The 19,488-nt window shown below is 48.0% G+C and overlaps 1 protein-coding gene and 2 non-coding genes across 7 annotated transcripts in view; all 3 read left to right on the forward strand.

Moving 5' to 3' along the window:
• Positions 1-16,407, forward strand: part of eif4g1a (eukaryotic translation initiation factor 4 gamma, 1a) — a 28,242-nt gene extending 11,835 nt beyond the window's left edge. For 3 of the 5 annotated variants that reach the window (XM_023977318.2, XM_070436671.1, XM_023977319.2), the window contains 25 exons: positions 903-1,057; positions 1,946-2,035; positions 2,643-2,721; positions 2,897-3,940; positions 4,084-4,172; positions 4,638-4,818; positions 5,064-5,197; positions 5,412-5,564; positions 6,790-7,182; positions 8,363-8,509; positions 8,813-9,046; positions 9,203-9,307; positions 9,608-9,976; positions 10,278-10,407; positions 10,664-10,766; positions 10,938-11,197; positions 11,328-11,452; positions 11,668-11,840; positions 12,031-12,156; positions 12,514-12,595; positions 12,715-12,813; positions 13,414-13,551; positions 13,681-13,762; positions 14,187-14,327; positions 14,844-16,407. In XM_023977318.2, coding sequence (XP_023833086.1) covers positions 903-1,057; positions 1,946-2,035; positions 2,643-2,721; positions 2,897-3,940; positions 4,084-4,172; positions 4,638-4,818; positions 5,064-5,197; positions 5,412-5,564; positions 6,790-7,182; positions 8,363-8,509; positions 8,813-9,046; positions 9,203-9,307; positions 9,608-9,976; positions 10,278-10,407; positions 10,664-10,766; positions 10,938-11,197; positions 11,328-11,452; positions 11,668-11,840; positions 12,031-12,156; positions 12,514-12,595; positions 12,715-12,813; positions 13,414-13,551; positions 13,681-13,762; positions 14,187-14,327; positions 14,844-15,025 — 4,814 coding nt within the window. In that variant the 3' untranslated portion in view covers positions 15,026-16,407. The remainder of the gene's footprint in view (positions 1-902; positions 1,058-1,945; positions 2,036-2,642; positions 2,722-2,896; positions 3,941-4,083; positions 4,173-4,637; positions 4,819-5,063; positions 5,198-5,411; positions 5,565-6,789; positions 7,183-8,362; positions 8,510-8,812; positions 9,047-9,202; positions 9,308-9,607; positions 9,977-10,277; positions 10,408-10,663; positions 10,767-10,937; positions 11,198-11,327; positions 11,453-11,667; positions 11,841-12,030; positions 12,157-12,513; positions 12,596-12,714; positions 12,814-13,413; positions 13,552-13,680; positions 13,763-14,186; positions 14,328-14,843) is intronic. The other 2 variants (XM_070436670.1, XM_070436672.1) reach the window with 1 other exon arrangement.
• On the forward strand, positions 13,825-13,959 carry LOC111957319 (small nucleolar RNA SNORA57). The gene has a single exon (XR_002876363.1). It is a non-coding gene; the product is annotated as a small nucleolar RNA SNORA57 (small nucleolar RNA).
• Positions 14,399-14,529, forward strand: LOC111957323 (small nucleolar RNA SNORA3/SNORA45 family). The gene has a single exon (XR_002876367.1). It is a non-coding gene; the product is annotated as a small nucleolar RNA SNORA3/SNORA45 family (small nucleolar RNA).
• Positions 16,408-19,488: the final 3,081 nt, after the last annotated feature.

A 19,488-nucleotide genomic window follows, 5' to 3' on the forward strand; every position in this document is an offset into this window, starting at 1 on the left:
GTGTGTGTTTGTGTGTTGCGCGGTGTGTGCAGGGCTGCATCTTTATCTGCATGTTTGATTTGTAGTTTTGTTTATAGTTGTTTTTGTTGGTTTGTAGCTGACCCCCCCCCCCCCATTGTGTATACATTGTTTATTTTGTTCCAGGTGCAGTGTGTCAGGGCTTGAAACAAACTTTTGGTCCCCTAGCCATTTACACCCCCCCCCCCCCCCCCCCCCCCCCCCCAAATAAACTGGAGGAGCATGCTTTGTAATGTTTCTTAAACAAATGTGTTACTAGTAATAAGTGATGTGGTAATATTGCTCAATTTTACTTTATTATTTGTGACATCGGCTATATCTTAAAATATCTCAGGTCTTCGCTAGCAGTTGAAGCAGACCCATTGGAGACAACCCAGCTGGTGAACAAGACATTGTAATAGCCAAGGAAGACAGTCTCACTGTAGTAGACTTTAGAGTGAATTAGACCAACATTTCTGCCTGTGCTCAGCGCTTCTAAAATCAGTCTTCAGCACTTCAATCCCAGTGCCCACAGCTCCCCAGCCAGGCAGTGTGGGAGCTGGCGTATTATAGTGCTTCTTTGTGTGATTAGCTACCAGCTATTTATTTTGCTGTAAATGTGCTCGTTCTTCACTTCTAACCCTATTCTTATTCGCAAATGCGAGTGAAATGCACTGYCAACGTGGCTGGTAAAATGGACGTCGTACCCGCCAATGCCAATCAACCCGTATCAGGCGGGTGTTTTTATTTTAGGCCCTGTTGTGGTTATTTTAACATGTTCCTATTTCAGTGTGTGGTTGTTTCAATGCTTGTTTAGTCTTTATGGTATGTTTGTGGTCATTTTAGTGTGCGATTGTGTGTTGCTTTCCGTGCTGTGTTTGACTTGCCTCCCCCCCCCCACACAGCAGGTGCATACTACCCGGCCCAGCCCCAGTACAGCCACACACCCCCTGTCCAAACGGCGCCTGTCATGATAAGCCCGGCCCAGCCCCAGCAACAGGCCCTGCCCCCTCAGCCGCCACCGAGCCAACCACCGGCACCCAAGAGGGAGCGCATAGCGGTACTGTACCACAAACTAATCTTGCTTTTCCACTTTTAAGACTATACCCCTGGTGTTTGGCCTGAAGACGCAGGCTTTTGATTTTCCACCTAAAAAAGACCCTGACATGGGGCCGGACTGGGACTTTTCTGGGTGCGTGAACATGACAACGGTTAACTGTTAGCATATCAATTGGGCCTTTTCCTTATAAAAAGCAACTGTTCAGGGGATTCAGAAGTTGTTGATGCTGCTTTTAACAMGTCGTTAGTGTCAGCCTACACTGTTGAGAACACTATTTCCCTAGTATAATACCAGGGTATATATTAGGAGTGGAAAAGACCTATAAAGGTCAGAGGGCAGCTGGTATACTATGACCTCGCTGCTGAGGTCAATGCAGTGCAGGAGTAGTACATCTTGCCCCTTACCGCTTATACAGGGTCAGACACGGATATCTTCTCCCCCCTCCCCCTTATGGTTAAAGATAGAACCAGGGGGATGGTAATCTGTTCCTAGATCAGAATTGGCCTCAGGGTAATGTGACCCTAGATATGTGATTAAAGGCAACTAACCTCGTGACACAGATGGAGATTGAACAGCGGGAAAGAAGTTTAGATGGTAAGAGGGATGACGGGAGAAGAGAAGAGGGGACTATCATTTATTTAGGCCTATTTAACCAGGGTTGTATTCATCAGTATATACCGTAGCAAAACATTTTGCGATGGGAAACGAAAACGGATAGCCAGTCCCTTCGTTGCGTTTTTCATCTGTTRGCGTCTAGTGAATACTGTCCAGGCTAGTCGATTTTTAAGAWTACATTCTTATTTACAGTGATGGCCTGGCGAGTGATGGTTAATATGCTAATGTGAAGTAGTCTGACTGTWGGCTGTTCAACTTCATCCTTCTCTTCAGATCAGAATACGAGACCCCAACCAGGGGGGCCGCGATATCACAGAGGAGATCATGTCCGGGGGAAGGGCCACCTCCACCCCCCCATCACAGGTATGCCTCGCAACCCACTGGGACCTGCCTGTTCAGGACAATGTAACCTCACAGACCATTCAGAAACATTGTTGTCCAATGATTAAAACTCTATTGCTGTTCACATCCTGAAACTTTGTGATTGGTATTTATCATATGAGGACATCAAATATACTATGTAGAAAAAAARCAGAAATGTATCATGTAGAACAGATACGAATGTCTCAGATGCAACAGTGTCCGCTCTATACATTCTAGTTCTATACATTCAACGCTAAATGTTTCCCATCCCTCAATACATCCCCTGATTTCGCCACCTCCTTGGGATCGTTCCCAGTGATGAGCTCACAACAAGTTTGGAATCTTGTGTCTTTGAGATGATTCCACAGAGGTGATGTCATAGAGGAGACCAGGAAGTTTGGAATGGAAGCCAACTGTTCCAGAACGGTTRCATTCAGTTAGTGTTTACTTTTAGGTTGTTGTGTCTTGTCTCCAACTCTCAACTCAACTGGTTTTGATCAAGGCAATAGGATAGCGTTAGAAAACACTGTACAACATATTTGTGTTTATTATTTTTTAAATCTACTATACGCTAGTTTTGACGGTGCTCCTCGTTTTCTGCCACTAGTTTTCCACTGCAGAGGGAGAAGGTCCTTCCCAGACCAACGGAGAAGTTACAAAGCCCGTCACTATGATGACGAGAACAGGTGAGCGTCCTCCCAGGTCTTGTGGTACTACAATGTCTTTACATACTGAGATTTTCCACATTACATAGAGAGTAGAACAGCATGACGTAAACAATGAACTTGATCTTCAATGATTGATTGATATTRCGTAATAGTTCCAAAACGGTTCTGAACTGATTATTATGTCTTTTTTCAGATGACAACACGGAACCCACAGTTTCCAAAACGATGGCCGCCGTGACCCCGCCTCCTGCGTTGGTGACCCCAGAGCCTGCCACCGTCCCAGCTGAGGCCAAACAGGAAAAAGATAGCCAGGAAGCCCCACCTACCGAACAGATCGTCAGCCAATTGGCTGTCCCCACGGCTGCGGGGAAGGCCGAGGAGGCCATTCCACCAGAGGAAGACCAGGCCCCTCCCACCTCCCCCTCCCCCCCGGCAGCTCCTACCTCCCCTCCCCCTGTAGAGGTGCAGACACCACCCCCCACCACCACCATCGCTCAGGTCAGCGACACGGTGGATGCCGGTGTGAGCCTGGCGGGAAAGGCAGTGACTCCCGAAGCTCCTCCCATTGAGGAAGAGCCATCGGCCGCCCCATCAGCCGTCGAGAAGCCTCCTGCCCTGGTAGCGGAGAAAGAGGAGGCAGAGAATAAAAAGGAAGAAGAAGTAGTAGTGGTGGAGGAGGAGAATGTAGAGAAGGTAATGGAGGAGCCTGTGCTTACCACCAAGCCAGAGGTAGTGGCGCCTGTTACGGTGGCGATCGCTAAAGAACACACTAAACCCGCTCCACGACCTTTGACCCCCGTTKCCAAGGCAACGATCACACACTCCGCCCCGGCCGTGAAGCCGGTGGTGTCTGTGGAAGCACCCACTAAAACTGAGAGCGTGGTCGAGCCGACAGCGCCAAAACAGGAAAATGCTGCTGCTGTGCCCGTGTCTGCCCCTGTTCCTGCCGTCACTCCCTCTGTCCCGGAGGCGGAGCCCGCCATGGCCCAGAAGAGCGAGGCGCAGACGCCACTGTCCAACGGCCTCCCCCAGGAGTACCCCGACGAGGTAGACGCCCCCGTGCCCGCACAAGAGCGGACAGCAATGCCCAACACAGAGCCTGCCGCTCCCACACCTCAGGAAACTGCTAGCCCTGCAGCTGCTGCCGTGGCAGAGGAGGGGGAGAAGGAGGAGAAAGAGGAGGATGCAGCCACGGTGCAGTTGGCCAGTAGCCCTTCAGAGGACACGTCTATGCAAGGTGAGAGGGGAGGGTTTTTACTGGTCGGGGTCACTTGGTCAGGAAGTACTGTGTGCACCAAGGGTTTGGCTGGCGCAGACGGGTTCTGGATGGTGTGGCTTCAGGTTTTGACGTAACTTTTTGATGTAACCCTCTTCTCCTAGCTGCTGTGTCTGTGCCAAAGAAGAAGAGGAACATGAAGGAGCTGAACAAGAAGGAAGCCATTGGAGACATGCTGGATGCCTTCAAAGAGGTGCGTTTGTATCTACTCCTCTGCCTGCTTGCGTAGAACAGAGCGGCCTTCTAAAGTCATGAGCTATTCTGAACAGTTGTCCATGACCACTTGGAAGGTGCACCAGTGGTAAACCTTGAAAAACGTGTAAGATTGTTACTCCCAGCACAGCTCCCAGCAGCCGCTACTCCGGTTGGACTGTTCATTAGTCAGTGCAAGAGCAACTTGGCATATGGCACCGTTGGTCTCCTCTTTGTGCCTGGAGTCCTGGTATATCTGTCGAGACAAACATTTCACTTCCCAGCTAGTTTTGGTCAAACTTCCGGTATGCAACTTTTTAACTTGTTCTCTCACAAACGAACAAAAATGTAAGAAAAAAAGATTGTCACCCCAAATCCTGACAGCATTGTAGGGGTCTCAACTTCATTCTACTCTGTCTTACCCCTCCAATTGTCCTGTCCCTTCTCCCAACTCTCATCCATACAGGAGGAGGCGGCRGCGGCTGCCCCCGAGCCCTTGTCCACTCCGGCGGAGCCCAGCCCTGTGGCCCCTCCCCCTTTGGCGACCGCCGACGCGCCAGACGAGACGTGGGAGGAGAAGGAGGACAAGCAGAACGCTGACACGCCCCCGCTCAAACCAGGCGACCTCAAGTACCAGTACAAAGGAGGTGGGTGGCCCACTTCAGTTATCTTTGTTGACGCCGGCAATTTCCTGTTAAGTGAAAAGTCTCATCGTGAATGGTCAAAGACCCCATYATGCATGTGTATGGCCAGCGTTATCCCTCCCGAAATGCATGTCTCTTCAAGAGTGGTCTGATAGATTTGGTTGGATGTGTTCCAACAACGTTAAGCAGTATAAAGAGTCCGTCGCCCATTCAAACTCTCCCACTYCTCCACCCTTTCCTCCCAACAGAGCAATGGAAGCCTATCGACCCGGAGGATAAGAAGAGGTACGACAGGGAGTTCCTGCTGGGCTTCCGGTACATTGGTGCCAGCATGAACAAGCCCGAGGGCCTGCCTCTTATCTGCGATGTGGTGTTGGATAAGGTAAACTATACCATTGAAGGAAAGAAATAACAATTTAATGAGCCAATATGGTTATTTATTTTTTAATTTTTTATAGGCATCCAGTTAGAAATGTATTATTCACAACTAAGTAAAGCAATTATGCTCCCATAGCTCATTCATGTGCTTTTCTAGTATGTCCCGATACTAATTTCAATGTTAAATTCATAGGTTTTTAATTCTCTCCTCTCTGTAGGCTAATAAGACTCCCATGCGCCCAGCGGAGCCGGGTCGCAACATGATGAACGCCGGGCCAGACTTCACCCCCGCCTTCATGGGTAACCTGGGCAGACAGTCCTCCGGAGGTGGGGGAGGGGGACCACGGGGCCCTGGAAGGGACCATATGGGAGTGAGTATCGCAGTGTGGGTCCGTGTATGGAGTTATATAGTGTACACTTACATTTTTTTTAGGGGGTAGATCATATTTAATATTGCAGAGAGATTGAGGCTTAATTGGAAATTGGTCTCCATTTTTAATCCCCCATATATTTTTTCTTTRGAAATATATTATTTTTAATATACTATATATACACAAAAGTATGTGGATTCGGCTATTTCAGCCACACCCATTGCTGGCAGGTGTATAAAATCGAGCACACATCTTTGCTGAAACGGGTTATATCCATCCAGATGCCTCTGTTGTCAGTGCATATAAATCCTATAATTCAAGACCAAGATCAATTTTTTTTTTTTTTTGGTTACGTGTGGGCTGTTGTCTCTGTCTCTTGGAAAGCATTAGTCATAGTTCAAAGTATGTCATTACCTCACTCTCCAAATCATAGAAATCAATCATTTGTCACACGTTGCTTGAAAACAAATGGTTTAATTGGTCGACCACCAGTAATTTATTRAGAGCATTTAAAAATGACCATTGAATAGTGTTCTAAGACTGGAACTGCTCTCTACCTTGTTTATGTCTAAAGCTGGGCTCAAGTTGTGAATTGATTGACAGCCCAGTGTGTTTGAAGTTCATAGACATCATGTCCCTCTTATCTCCTCTACATGATGTTCTTTCTCTCTGTTTTATCCCTCTACCCTTGGCTAGCAGCATACCACCCTGCGTACCACTGCTGGCTTGCTTCTGAAGCTAAGCAGGGTTGGTCCTGGTCAGTCCCTGGATGGGAGACCAGATGCTGCTGGAAGTGGTGTTGGAGGGCCAGTAGGAGGCGCTCTTTCATCTTGTCTAAAAAATATCTCAATGCCCCAGGGCAGTGATTGGAGACACTGCCCTGTGTAGGGTGCTGTCTTTCGGATGGGACTTTAAACAGCTGTCCTGACTCTCTGAGGTCATTAAAGATCCCATGGCACTTATCGTAAGAGTAGCGGTGTTAACCCCGGTGTCCTGGCTAAATTTCCAATCTGGCCCTCAAACCATCACAGTCACCTAATAATCCCCAGTTTACGATTGGCTCATTCACCCCTGTAACTATTCCCCAGGTCGTTGCTGTAAATGAGAACCTGTTCTCAGTCAATTTACCTGGTAAAATAACGGGAAAATTAAAAACTCACCCATCTTGCTTTCTCCCTCCTCCTGTCTTTCCCCGCTTCGCTCTCTCTCTCTCCTCTCCCCCCAGCCCCCAGGACCCCGGCGCTCCCAGCAGGGCCAGCGCAAGGAGCCCCGCAAGATCATCATCTCCTCATCGCTAGGTGGCGACGTGGAGCTCAACAAGGCAGAGAAAGCCTGGAAGCCCGCGGTGAAGATGGCGGGGAGCCGCGCGCCCGGCCCCGAGGAGGAGGAGAGCGACGACCCCGAGCAGGCCAAGACCCAGGAGCTGTTCAAGAGGGTCCGCTCCATCCTCAACAAGCTGACCCCTCAGATGTTCCAGCAGCTGATGAAACAGGTCACAGAGCTGACCATCGACACGGAGGAGAGGCTGAAGGGAGTGATCGATCTCATATTTGAGAAGGCCATCTCCGAGCCCAACTTCTCCGTGGCCTACGCCAACATGTGCCGCTGCCTTATGGGGGTGAGTGACGTGACTGACGTTGTTTGGGCATTTTGTGTTTGTCTTTTTTTCATTCTCTCTGCCTCTACTTTGAGCCATGTGTTTGGACCAGTGCAGTAGGGATGTAAATGTTCAAATGTTAAAGATACAAGTGCATCAGTCAGAAAATGTATTGAACCGTTACGAATTGCCGGTTAACTAAAACAATGYTGCTCRTTACATTCYRCCTTCTGAAAATACCTCATATTTTGTGACAACYGAGTTGTTCTGTTCATTGGCCATGTCAGAGCTCGTTTTGTAAACGATAACTATTGATACATTACTAGCTTAAACAGTTAATGTGCAAAAAAAACATGACAAGTTATTGTAGTGGGGTGGTAGATGCCTTATCTCCCTTATGGCTCAGATCAGGTGTCTACGTTCATCATCACACACACACACACACACACACACACACACACACACACAGAGACAGAAGTCAGCTCAGACAGATCCAGTTGAGAGAGGCCCAGCCCATGAGCTCCATCAGCAGCAGACTTTTACGTCCTCTGCCTAACCGCTCTTCTTAACACCGTCCTGCTCAACCCGGAAGCCAGCCGCACCAATGTGCCTTAGGAAACACCTTTCAACTGATTACCCAAGTCAGCCTGCAGGTGCTCTGGGCCCGCAGCAAGGAGTCGACAAGTAAAGCACTCCCCGGCCAAACCCTCCCCTAACCCGGACAACGCCGGGCCAGTTGTACGCCGCCCTACGGGGCTCCCGGTCACGGCCGGTTGTGACACAGCCTGGGATCAAAGCCGGGTCTGTAGTGACACCTCAAGCACTACGATGCAGTGCCTTACACCGCTGCGCCACTCGGGAGTCCCTAGCAGATTTGAATTTAGAATGGAAAATGGACTGAATCACACCGAATCGTTTCAAACTAAAATGTATCATTTGGGAGCCCATGTATCTAGATGCGTATGGAATCGTCTTGAAAGGGAAAGATGCACATCCATACACTGCAGGATAGGGATGGAAATGAAGAACTCGAGGAGCTGAGAAGCCCTCTTTCGTTCTTTTCTCCCCCTCTGTTTTAATTCTGTCTTCATCCATTTGTTTGAGTGTACTTTTCTAAGCCAGTCCTCTACTGAACATAAACGAAACTGACCTTGAACTAAACATGACTTGTTCCTTGTTTCCTTTCCTTGTGTCCTCCCAGTTGAAAGTGCCCACCACAGACAAGCCGGGGGTGACTGTGAACTTCCGTAAGCTGCTGCTGAACCGCTGTCAGAAGGAGTTTGAGAAGGACCAGGACGACGACGTGATCTTTGAGGCCAAACAGAAGGAGATGGAGGCCGCCAAAGAGGTACGACATCACATCCTGTCTACACAACCTSATAACAGATGCATTCTGTTATATTCATATCCAACTCTTGTTCATATTGCCAATATCACAAGATTGGTCTGTATCCTCATAAAAATCTAAATCCATTTAYTTGACTATTCATTTGACTTGCTGTTTTTCACTTTTGCCGAGGTCTGTGGCTGAACTAGCAAAGATAGAATCACATTCTGTTYCGTCCCTAACCCTCAGAGCAGGTGCATTTTGGGCAATACAGCTTTCTTTACTTTCAAATGACCTTTTGACCTTTCACCTCCCGTCTCCCAGGAGGACAAAGCCGGTTTGAAGGCGGCGCTGGAGGATGCGAAGGACAAGGCGCGCCGGCGGTCGCTGGGCAACATCAAGTTCATCGGCGAGCTGTTCAAGCTGAAGATGCTGACGGAGGCCATCATGCACGACTGCATCGTCAAGCTGGTGAAGAACCACGACGAGGAGTCGCTGGAGTGCCTCTGTAGACTGCTGTCCACCATCGGCAAGGACCTGGACTTTGAGAAGGCCAAGGTACGCGGAGAGAGACACATACACAGACACACAAAGGCATGTGCGCACACTAATGCACAGGGACGGACACACATACTGATATCGGACATATTTCCTCTGCAGAAATGTGAATGGCCACACACACCAGTCTGAGTGTCCCTCTGTTTGTCCCTACAGCCTCGTATGGACCAGTACTTTGCCCAGATGGACAAGATCATCAAGGAGAAGAAGACCTCGTCTAGGATCCGCTTCATGCTGCAGGACGTCATCGACCTCAGACGGGTACGACTACAYCTCCCTCCATCCCTCTCTGTACAATGTTCTCTCCTTTCTCATTTTCTCTCGCTCCTCTTTCCCTCTTCCTCCCTCCATATTTCTGTCCTTCAATCCATCCCCTCCTCCCTCTCTCCACTTCAGCGCTCTCTTTCACTTCTTCTTTCCTCTCTGTTTGTCTTCTCTCCAATAGTATCATTACAGTCATGGCGTCACAGCAGTAACCATACTCTAATTCATCAGATGGCTCTAAAACCGTTGCTAAATCTTAGACTTTGAAAGAGTTCTCCCCCTCTCTCCCTCCACCAGAGCGGCTGGGTGCCCCGGCGAGGGGAGCAGGGCCCTAAGACCATAGACCAGATCCACAAGGACGCTGAGCGAGAGGAGCAAATGCAGCTGGTCAAGGTCCAACAGCAGCTTATGTCAAGGAATGACAGTGGTGGTGGTGGAGGAGGTGGTGGTGGAAGAGGAGGAGGTGGTAGCGGTGGTGGTGGAGGAGGAAGAGACGGGAGGGGGGGAGACCGAGACAGAGGAGGAAGAGATCAGGGGGGCCGTGGGGGCCAGCACGGCGGCCAGGGGGCTAGGGGCAGCCAGCCCCAGGACGAAGGCTGGAACACAGTGCCCATCTCCACCAAGAACAGACCCATCGATACCAGCCGGCTCAGCAAGATCACCAAGGTGAGCGGCGGTTTTAAGGTTCGCAACTAATAAAGGAACGTGTTTTTATTACTAAACCAACACGAATGGGGTTCCTAATTATGAGGGGGAAGGTAAGCAATAGTGTATTGATTGTATTTCAGTAGCTCATAAGGATTCTTTTTGCGATCACATGACCAGGTGAAGAGTTTGTGTTCTCAGGGATATTACTTGCGTCACTTCAGTAGCCATTTTTACCAAGTCGAGTCCCCGTTGAGATGGATATACTTATGTCATCACCTCTGCTCTCAACCTTTAACCTTTTGACCTCTCCCCGCACTAGCCTGGTGCTCTGGACTTCAACAACCAGCTCCTTGCGCCCCAGCTCGGGGGTAAGGGCATGTGGGGCAGCTGGGGCAAGGGCAGCAGTGGAGGCACCACAGGAGCCAAGCCTGCCGCCGGAGCTGAACCAGGTAGGGCCACATATGGGCGCACACGTGCCAAACACAGGGCAACCTAAACGGAGTCGGGTAGAAGCCTACTTCATACAAACTCAAACACACACCGACATCCCTCACACAAGTGTAAAAAAACAACAACAAATGTGTCACACTGTACTATACGCACTTAAAATGCACGCATGCACACCTATATATACACACTTGGCATTTGTGTAATATGCGTGTATTGATCTCTCTTGCTCATTCCTTCCATCCTTTTGTTCTGTAGCAGCGGAGACTGGCCGTCCGGCCACTGGCAACCGTTTCTCTGCCTTGCAGCAGTCTGCTCCACCAGTGTCGTCCTCCGACGCTGACCGCAGGGTCCCCCAGAGGTCAGTACTTCTCTTGCTGTTTCGCTTTCCGTTTCCCCTCATTCTTCCCGATCTTTCTCTCTGCCCCCCGACTCTTACTTACACACCTTGATTTTCTACCCCTTCTCCCCCCCCCCACTCTCCCATCTCTCCTTCCTCTCCGCTCTCCAATATCTCTCTCCTTCTCCATAGGTCCAGCTCCAGTCGTGACCGCGGCGGGGACCGGGACAGGTTCGACCGCTTTGAGCGGCGCGACAGCAGTCGGGACGCCCGCCCGCCTGTCACCAAGCGCAGCTTCAGCCGCGAGACAGAGGAGCGTAGGAGCGATAGTCGCACCCCTACGGAACCCCCCGTCCGGCGTGTAGCCAGCATGTCTGACGACCGGAACAGAGGCAGCCGAGACCGAGGAGGCAGTGGTAGCCGGGACAGGGCTCCTAGTAAGGAGGCTGTTGGTAAGAGACTATACACACATTGACACATGCACACTTCTACACATACATCATTCACACACGCTGGATACATGTGTATAATGTGTTTTTGTGTACAATAGTGTGTGTAACTGTGTGTGTTGTATCTGTACAGTGAAGCGTGAGACAGGCCCCACCCCTCCCCCCGCTGCTCCGGCCAAACCGGCCATGACCGAGGAGGAGCTGGACAAGAAGTCCAGAGCCATCATTGAGGAGTACCTCCACCTCAACGACATGAAGGTACACACACACACACACACACAGGCCACATCGACAACATGAAGGTACACACACACACACAGGCCACATCGACAACATGAAGATGCACACAAACACACACACACCATCAGTTTTGTGTCCATGACAAAGGTAAACACACACAATCAGAGGCGATTGCATTGCATAGCTAACTGCTGTAATACTAAACCCCTGTCCTTCCCCGTCCGGCCCTGTAGGAGGCGCTGCAGTGTGTAGGGGAGTTGAACAGCGCCCCGCTGCTCTTTGTGTTTGTGCGGAACGGCCTGGAGGACACTCTGGAGCGCAGCGCCATCGCCAGGGAACGGATGGGCCTGCTGCTGCATTCACTCCTCAAGGCTGGCACCCTGCCCACAACACAGTACTACAAGGGGTGAGAGGCAGRGAGAGTAGTGCCCTAAAGACCAGGTTGTGTGCATTTCTCAAATGATGAAAGAGAGTGTGTTTTTTGAGGAAGCACGCAATCCTGTCCACAAGATAGTTCTACAAATKATTAGTTTGCCTTGTTTTGTGGGTGAGAGAGCACTGAATAAGGTCTTTACCTGGTTATGTTTTAATCACAGGCTCCAGGAGATCCTRGAGGTGGCTGAGGATATGGCCATWGACATCCCYCACATCTGGCAATACCTGGCTGAGCTCATCACCCCCATGCTTCATGACGGAGGCATCCCCATGGGACAGCTCTTCAGGTGAGGCCCAGGCTCTATATAGGTTGCGTAGGCCCCGACTCCGGCGGTCACTTGCATGCAACAGCGTTGGTTCCAGAAAGGCTTTGACTGACGCTTCACCTTGTGGATGAATAGTGAAGAAGTGCTAGGCAAAAAGTCTACAGTTTGAGACGGATGTAAAGAATGAATGAGAAGTTTAAAGGAACGCTCAATAACCTTTTGCTACTGTGTGTGTGTGTGTGTGTGTGTGTGTGTGTGTGTGTGTGTGTGTGCTGTCTCTTATACACATCTAGATGTGTATAAGAGACAGGTGTGTGTGTGTGTGTGTGTGTGTGTGTGTGTGTGTGTGTGTGTGTGTGTGTGTGTGTGTTTTTCCAGGGAGATCTCCAAGCCCCTGATTCCCTTGGGTAAGGCTGGTCTGCTGCTGGTGCAGATTCTCAACTTACTCTGCAAAGGAATGGTAAGTGTCTCTGTGCAAGCAGCTCTGTGGGGTTTGTGTATGTCCATAACATATTTTGTGTGTGTGTAAATGAGTTGTGTATTAATGATTTGTTAAAAAAAAAAAAAAATGATTTTCAGACCCATAAGAAGGTGGGTGGTCTGTGGATGGAAGCAGGGCTCAACTGGAGAGACTTCCTGCCAGAGGATGAGGACGTCAATAAGTTTGTGACTGAACAGGTCAGTGTGGGAGACGGGGTTAAACTTTTCWTTTTTTGTGCCACTCGATCTGAATGCCATTTAAGATCGGTGGACTGAACATGCGACTGCCCTAAATAAATGAGAGGATTTTTGTTGTTTTGGTTAAGGGAAGTTAGGTGTAGGTGTGTTTAGCAACGAAACCGATGCGTGCAAAACGGACCTTGTTGGCTTAGAATCAAAGGATCATTGACAACAACGTGAACTATATTTTGTCTCCAAATGTTTATTGAAAACATACAAAAAGATTGCACAATAAGCATTGGTTGWCTCCAATTGCTTTGTCGCAGTTGTTGGTTAGCTAGCTAATTTTAGCCATATTTGCATAGACGTGACATAAGTCCAAACACCTCAAGACATGATCTCAAGAACAAGACACAACTAACTGAAACAAGCCACCTACGATTCCTCACACGGCAGCTTCTTTTCCTTGTAGATAGCGATTTGACCTTTCASAATCATAACACTCTGCGACGCGCGTGAACCATTTTCGTGACGTGGTCAGGCAACCTGTCTGAGGGATCGGAGCGTGCCTTCCGTAGAGTTCCTAATGTAATTCTATGGTGTGTTCACTCTTTCCAGAAAATTGAGTTTACCCTGGGGGAGGAGTCGGATGAGAMCAATCAGAAGAAGCCCATGAGTGGGGAGGAGCTTAGCAAACATCTGGACAGACTGATCCAGGACAAGGCTAACAACCAGCGCATCAGAGACTGGGTCGAGGTGTGTGTGTGTGTGTGCATATGCAACTTTGTGTATCAGCAGGTCAATTGAAAGTTTAAACACGCTATCTACGTCTCACTTTTGGGAAAGCAGGCTCTGTGTGGTAAATATTTCCCCTCTCACTTCCAGGCCAACCTGGACGAACAGCAGGCGGCTGCCAACCAGTTTGTGCGTGCTCTGATGACCTCCATTTGCCAGTCAGCTGTTATATGTGAGTACCGCAAAGCCCATATATCTGGCCCTTCTGTTTGCATACCTTACAGATGCTTCCAACCTCCTTTCTTGGCATGCATGCTGTTGTCCTGTATATCGTGTGTGTGTGTGTGTGTGATGGAGAGAAAGCAAGGACAGTGCTATGTATTCGGTGCCAGAATGTTTCTGGTTCTATGCTCAATCGCTGGTTCATTCTGATATCTGTCTGATTGGCAATGGRGGCATCAAGTTGGGTGTAGAATGAGTGTTGGTCGTTTGGTGCTACTCTAGGTTTATGGGTCTGGGTTAATTTTCCTATGAATCGGGTTGACTGGTTGGAGACTACGTTGTAAGAAGAATGGGGTTGGAACATGCATCCATCCTTTCTCCCTCTCTCCACCTTCACTCACTCAAACACGCTCTCCCTCCTTCCCTCTGTCCAGGTGAGAACCCGTACAAAGTGGACGTGGAGCAGATTACCCAGAGGGCCAAGCTGCTGCAGCGGTACCTGAGTGACGAGCATAGGGAGCTGCAGGCCCTTTACGCCCTCCAGGGCCTCATGGTGCACATGGAGCAACCGGCCAGTGAGTACAGTACTGCAGTGTGTGTGTGTGTGTTTCACCTCAGTTCTGTGAGGTTGTGTATGATTGTGGATAGCGAGGCTAGAGTCACTCCTTTACAACCTCATTGTCCTGGTGTGCTAGAGTGCTCGCAGAGTAAACCTCTTTGCCTATTCATTGGCTGTAGTCTCTTGTGGCCCAGCCAATCACCAGCTCAGATACAGAACCTCYGTTTTGATGTTTCTTTTTGTCGTGAACATCCACAGCACTGCAGTTGCTTCCCATTCCRTGTAGATTTTGTGGTTGTCGTTCACATTCTGCCCCACTGGCTTTGTCTCCTGTCTCGCAAAAAAAATCAAATGGAATTGTGTAAAATGAGCTTTGATTGTTTGTGTGAATTAAAATGTTTGCTGAAGGAGTATGTATTTATCCACATTTCTCTATCAGATGGTGTTGTGGCTAGATTCATAGTTCAGGAATCATGATTATGGCTGTGCATCTTAACTACCCTCTCTGACTGTGGCATCCTCCCTTCGCCAGATCTGCTGCGGATGTTCTTTGACGCGCTGTACGACGAGGACGTGATCAAAGAGGAGGCCTTCTACAGGTGGGAGTCCAGCAAAGACCCCGCAGAGCAGACCGGCAAGGGCGTGGCCCTTAAGTCGGTCACCGCCTTCTTCACCTGGCTCCGYGAGGCCGAAGAGGAGTCCGACAAGGACTAAATGGCCTCTCTAAAAYCACCACCGCCCTCTATGGCTAGGGTGGTGTATTGCAAGGGGAGCCCGATGAGAGAATTGGACTCTATGGCCCTTTTTTTTTTAATGTGGCGGACTGATATCGATCCTCAACAAGGCTTTTTAGAGAGGGACCTGACATGCAATCACTTTCTCTCTTCTCTCTCTCTCTCGCTCACTTCCTCATTCTCTTTTCCCTCTTTTGTGATGGCGTGTGTCCGCCGAAAATGAAATAAATGATTGAGACGGATTTTGCTTGTGTAAACGCGTGGAATAACTACTACGGTCACTGCGTCTAAAACCCTTTTTGACTTGTTGTTCTTGAGAAAACAATAACAAACCAACACGCTGCTCTTTGTGGTTGTAGACAAAATTATATTATGCAACATACTATATGACACGCAAACGCATAGAGACAATGGTAGAGGTGTCATGTAGCATGTTTTTCCCTAGGAGTGGGGTATCATGCCACGCGCGTGTGTGACGTCCGATCGAACACAGAGCTCTGTCTTCTCTTTTTGTGTGTGTGTGTGTGTGTGTGTGTGTGCAGCATGGTTGAAGTGTGTTTCTTTTAATGATGTAGACGAGGTATGTTTGCTGATCAGCTGACATCAAGCGTATGTTGCCGACTATAGAGGCGCTGAATGGCTTTCTGAGCGATGGTTCTTCTCCTTTTTTCCACTTCCTGTTTACCGCAGTACTGGGACTTTGAGGACAGAGAAACAAGATGGGGGGTGGATTGTGACCTTTGACCATTAGCCTCTGACCTTGGCTACTGGAGGACGGTGGGGGTCTTCTATATGCTTCCTTAAAGCCTACCTTTCACTTCCTCCCCCAGTAGTCAATCCTGACTGAGATACTGCGTCTTTTACCTCTCCTGTAGTTACATGATGAACTGTTGGGTGCGTTCTCTCTCGACCCCTGTCGAATGAGAAAACAAACCCCATAACTAGAGGACTCTTAATGACAAAAATCACCATTAAAACTTGAAACCTACAGAAATCAACTTAATGAAATGAGAAAAACAGAAATGATCCGAAAGCCTTTTCTACTCTAAGTGGAATCACATTTCAGGAGCGTTCTGTACATATATATTAAAGTTGTTTTTTTTGTCAGTTTTATTTTTCAGAAATAATAAAAAGAAATTACTGATGTAATGTAAACTATAAAATGCTGTATCATTTTCCAACAGAAGTGGCAGTTTGTCCAGATGCAGAGAGGGGTGCTTTAGGTCATCCATTGATTMGTTTTATTGGACTTTTGTAAATATTTTGTTGCTTTCTTTATTATTTAAGGAATTACTGCTTCTTTTTGCATCATAAACTGGAAAAGAGGAAACCGAAAATTGCAAATAAAAGACTTATCAAGTTGCTGAGCGGAGTTTGTACATGCATGTCCCAGGTCTTGCGTTAAGGGTACTGTAGTGCAGGGGTTTTCAAACTTTTCTTCCCYGGGTAAAGTCGGCAACCCAGGGACCCCCGTCACATGATGGCAACAAAAAGAATGACTTGTCTTATCAGGGGAATGAGAATGGCAGGTAGAAGTAATCCATTTCAAAATGAATAGATTTGATAGACCGTTTCATTATTTTCGCCTTCCCACAGTTCATTGGAAGAGGAAGTGTTAACTCTATCAGCCTGTTAGCTAGAAGGGTATATTGGTGGTGAAGAGAATTTTGCTGTTGTAAATCGAATTTTCAGCAATAAAAGATTGTTGAGCTGAGAGAAGTTTGCCGTTTTAAAGCAAGTTTTCTGCAATTCTATGCATCTTGTCATGGCTTTTATTTGAGTGTTAGTCCTCAAASATGGTATCGTTTTAAAATATGTAGTTCAATATTGTTTCTGCATGCTTTTCTTCTGGTTTTGGTCGTTTCAGTTCTCACAAACTGTTTATCTATCCTGAACATTACCACCGCCTTATTCAGGAAAMAAACATGTAATTAGCTCCAATTACTAATTTCCACCATATTAATTTCTAACATGTTGGTGCCTGTATATATATGCTTTATTACACCTACAACCCTTATGACATCCTTATGTCATGGGAACATTTATGAATTTAAACAGGTGTCCATGTGCAATTCAGGCACTGTGTTTGGATCAGGATTTCTACTTTTAATGAGACGGACATACTGCTCATCCCGGACCAGGCACAAATCCTTGACACACGAAAAGGGACGAGGCGGCGTTAAGAGGCCGGCATGTAGAATAACGGATGAGACTACGTCGGCAAGTGGATAAACCGTCTCTACCCTCCGTTATATTGGCGGACGTGCAATCACTGGAGAATAAACTGGACAATCTCCATTCAAGACTATCAAATGTCAAACTAGCTCTGTTTTTCTATACATCGGCAGGACAGAGCGGTAGCGTCGGGTAAACTGAAGGAGGGGTGGTGTGTCTCTTTGCGCACCAGCTATTAACAGTCTCTAATATTAAGGAAGTCTTGAGGTTCTGCTTGCCTGAGTTAGAATACCTCATGATAAGCTGTAGACCGTACTATTTACCAAGAGGGTTTTAATCTGTAATTTTCGTAGCTGTCTATAGGACCCCACAGTGGAGGTGTCATAATACTCATAAAACTTAGCGGTCAAACAGGGAAATGATTCCACCATAAATTTTTCCCTTGGAATTTTAGATACACTTAAATAAGGGTTATGTTTCGTGCAAGCTTACCCTGGAGTGATGGTAACCATGTAAATCTCTCTCAGACAAGGAKTTTTAGTTAATTGACTATAGCTCAGTGATCAACTCCATAGTGCCCTGCAAGCTCATCACAAAGCTAAGGAGCCTGGGACTGAACACCTCCCTCTGCAACTGGATCCTGAACTTCCTGACAGGCCTCCCCAGGTGGTGAGKTTAGGCAACAGCACATCTGCCACGCTGACACAAAACACGGGGGCCCCTCAGGGGTGCGTACTTAGTCCCCTTCTGTACTCCCTGTTCACCCATGATTGCGTTGCCACGCACGACTCCAAYACCATCTTAAAGTTTGCCAAYGACACGACGTGGTAGACCTGGCAGCAACGTCAGCGAGACAAAATAACTTATCGTGGACTACAGGAAATGGAGGGCTGAGCACGCCCCCGTTCACATCGACGGGGCTGAAGTGGAGAGTGTCGAGTGACACTCCAACACTCGCACATAGACACACTTTCACACTCTTAGCATACGCTGCTGCTACTCTGTTTATTGTACATCCTGAGCGAACCAAGCCTATGGGTTCGTAGCTTCAACCCCGCAGCACACACACACACTTACGCACACCAACTGATTAATGGACTGCTGAATGTATAGCTTTGTTTGCTGTTTTCTATATTATGTCCATCTCTGATAAGCTACCCAGGAAAGGGCTGAAAATAGCCCATATTAATAGCCCATATTAATAAATAAGGTTCATGAAATCAATAACTTGCTAACATCAGATAACATTCATATATTAGCTATTTCTGAGACTCACTTTGATAATTCATTTGATGACACATCAGTAGCAATACAAGGATACAAGAGGTCGAAAAATGATTATTGATCTATAATGACAGACCTGGCATTGACAACTTAGATGGAAAGCTACTGAGGATGGTGGCTGACTATAGCCACTCCTATCTGTCATATCTTTAATCTGAACCTAGAGGAAAGTCTTTGTCCTCATGCCTGGAGGGAAGCCAAMGTCATTCCGCTACCCAAGAGTGGTAAAGCGGCCTTTACTGGTTCTAACAGCAGACCTATCAGCTGGCTGCCAGCTCTAAGCAAACTGTTGGGAACAATTGGGTTTGACCAAATACAATTTCTCTGTAAATATATGAACAACAGACTTTCAGCATGCTTATAGAGAAGGACACTCAACATGAACTGCACTGACACAATTGACTGATGCAGCCTTGATATGTTTGACCATTTATTTATTTTTATTTAATTAGGCAAGTCAGTTACATTTACATTTAAGTCATTTAGCAGACGCTCTTATCCAGAGCGACTTACAAATTGGTGCATTCACCTTATGATATCCAGTGGAACAATCACTTTACAATAGTGCATCTAACTCTTTTAAGGGGGGGGGGGTTAGAAGGATTACTTTATCCTATCCTAGGTATTCCTTAAAGAAATACAGGTTGGTCTCCGGAAGGTGGTGATTGACTCCGCTGACCTGGCGTCGTGAGGGAGTTTGTTCCACCATTGGGGTGCCAGAGCAGCGAACAGTTTTGACTGGGCTGAGCGGGAACTGTACTTCCTCAGAGGTAGGGAGCGAGCAGGCCAGAGGTGGATGAACGCAGTGCCCTGTTGGGTTATTGTAGGCCTGATCAGAGCCTGAAGGTACGGAGGTTGCCGTTCCCCTCACAGCTCCGTAGCAAGCACCATGGTCTTGTAGCGGATGATGTGAGCATCAACTGGAAGCCAATGGAGAGAGCGGAGGAGCGGGTGAGTGACGGAGAGAACTTGGAAGGTTGAACA

Source organism: Salvelinus sp. IW2-2015, linkage group LG32 (genome assembly GCF_002910315.2).
Source record: "Salvelinus sp. IW2-2015 linkage group LG32, ASM291031v2, whole genome shotgun sequence".
Lineage (NCBI taxonomy): Eukaryota > Metazoa > Chordata > Actinopteri > Salmoniformes > Salmonidae > Salvelinus > Salvelinus sp. IW2-2015.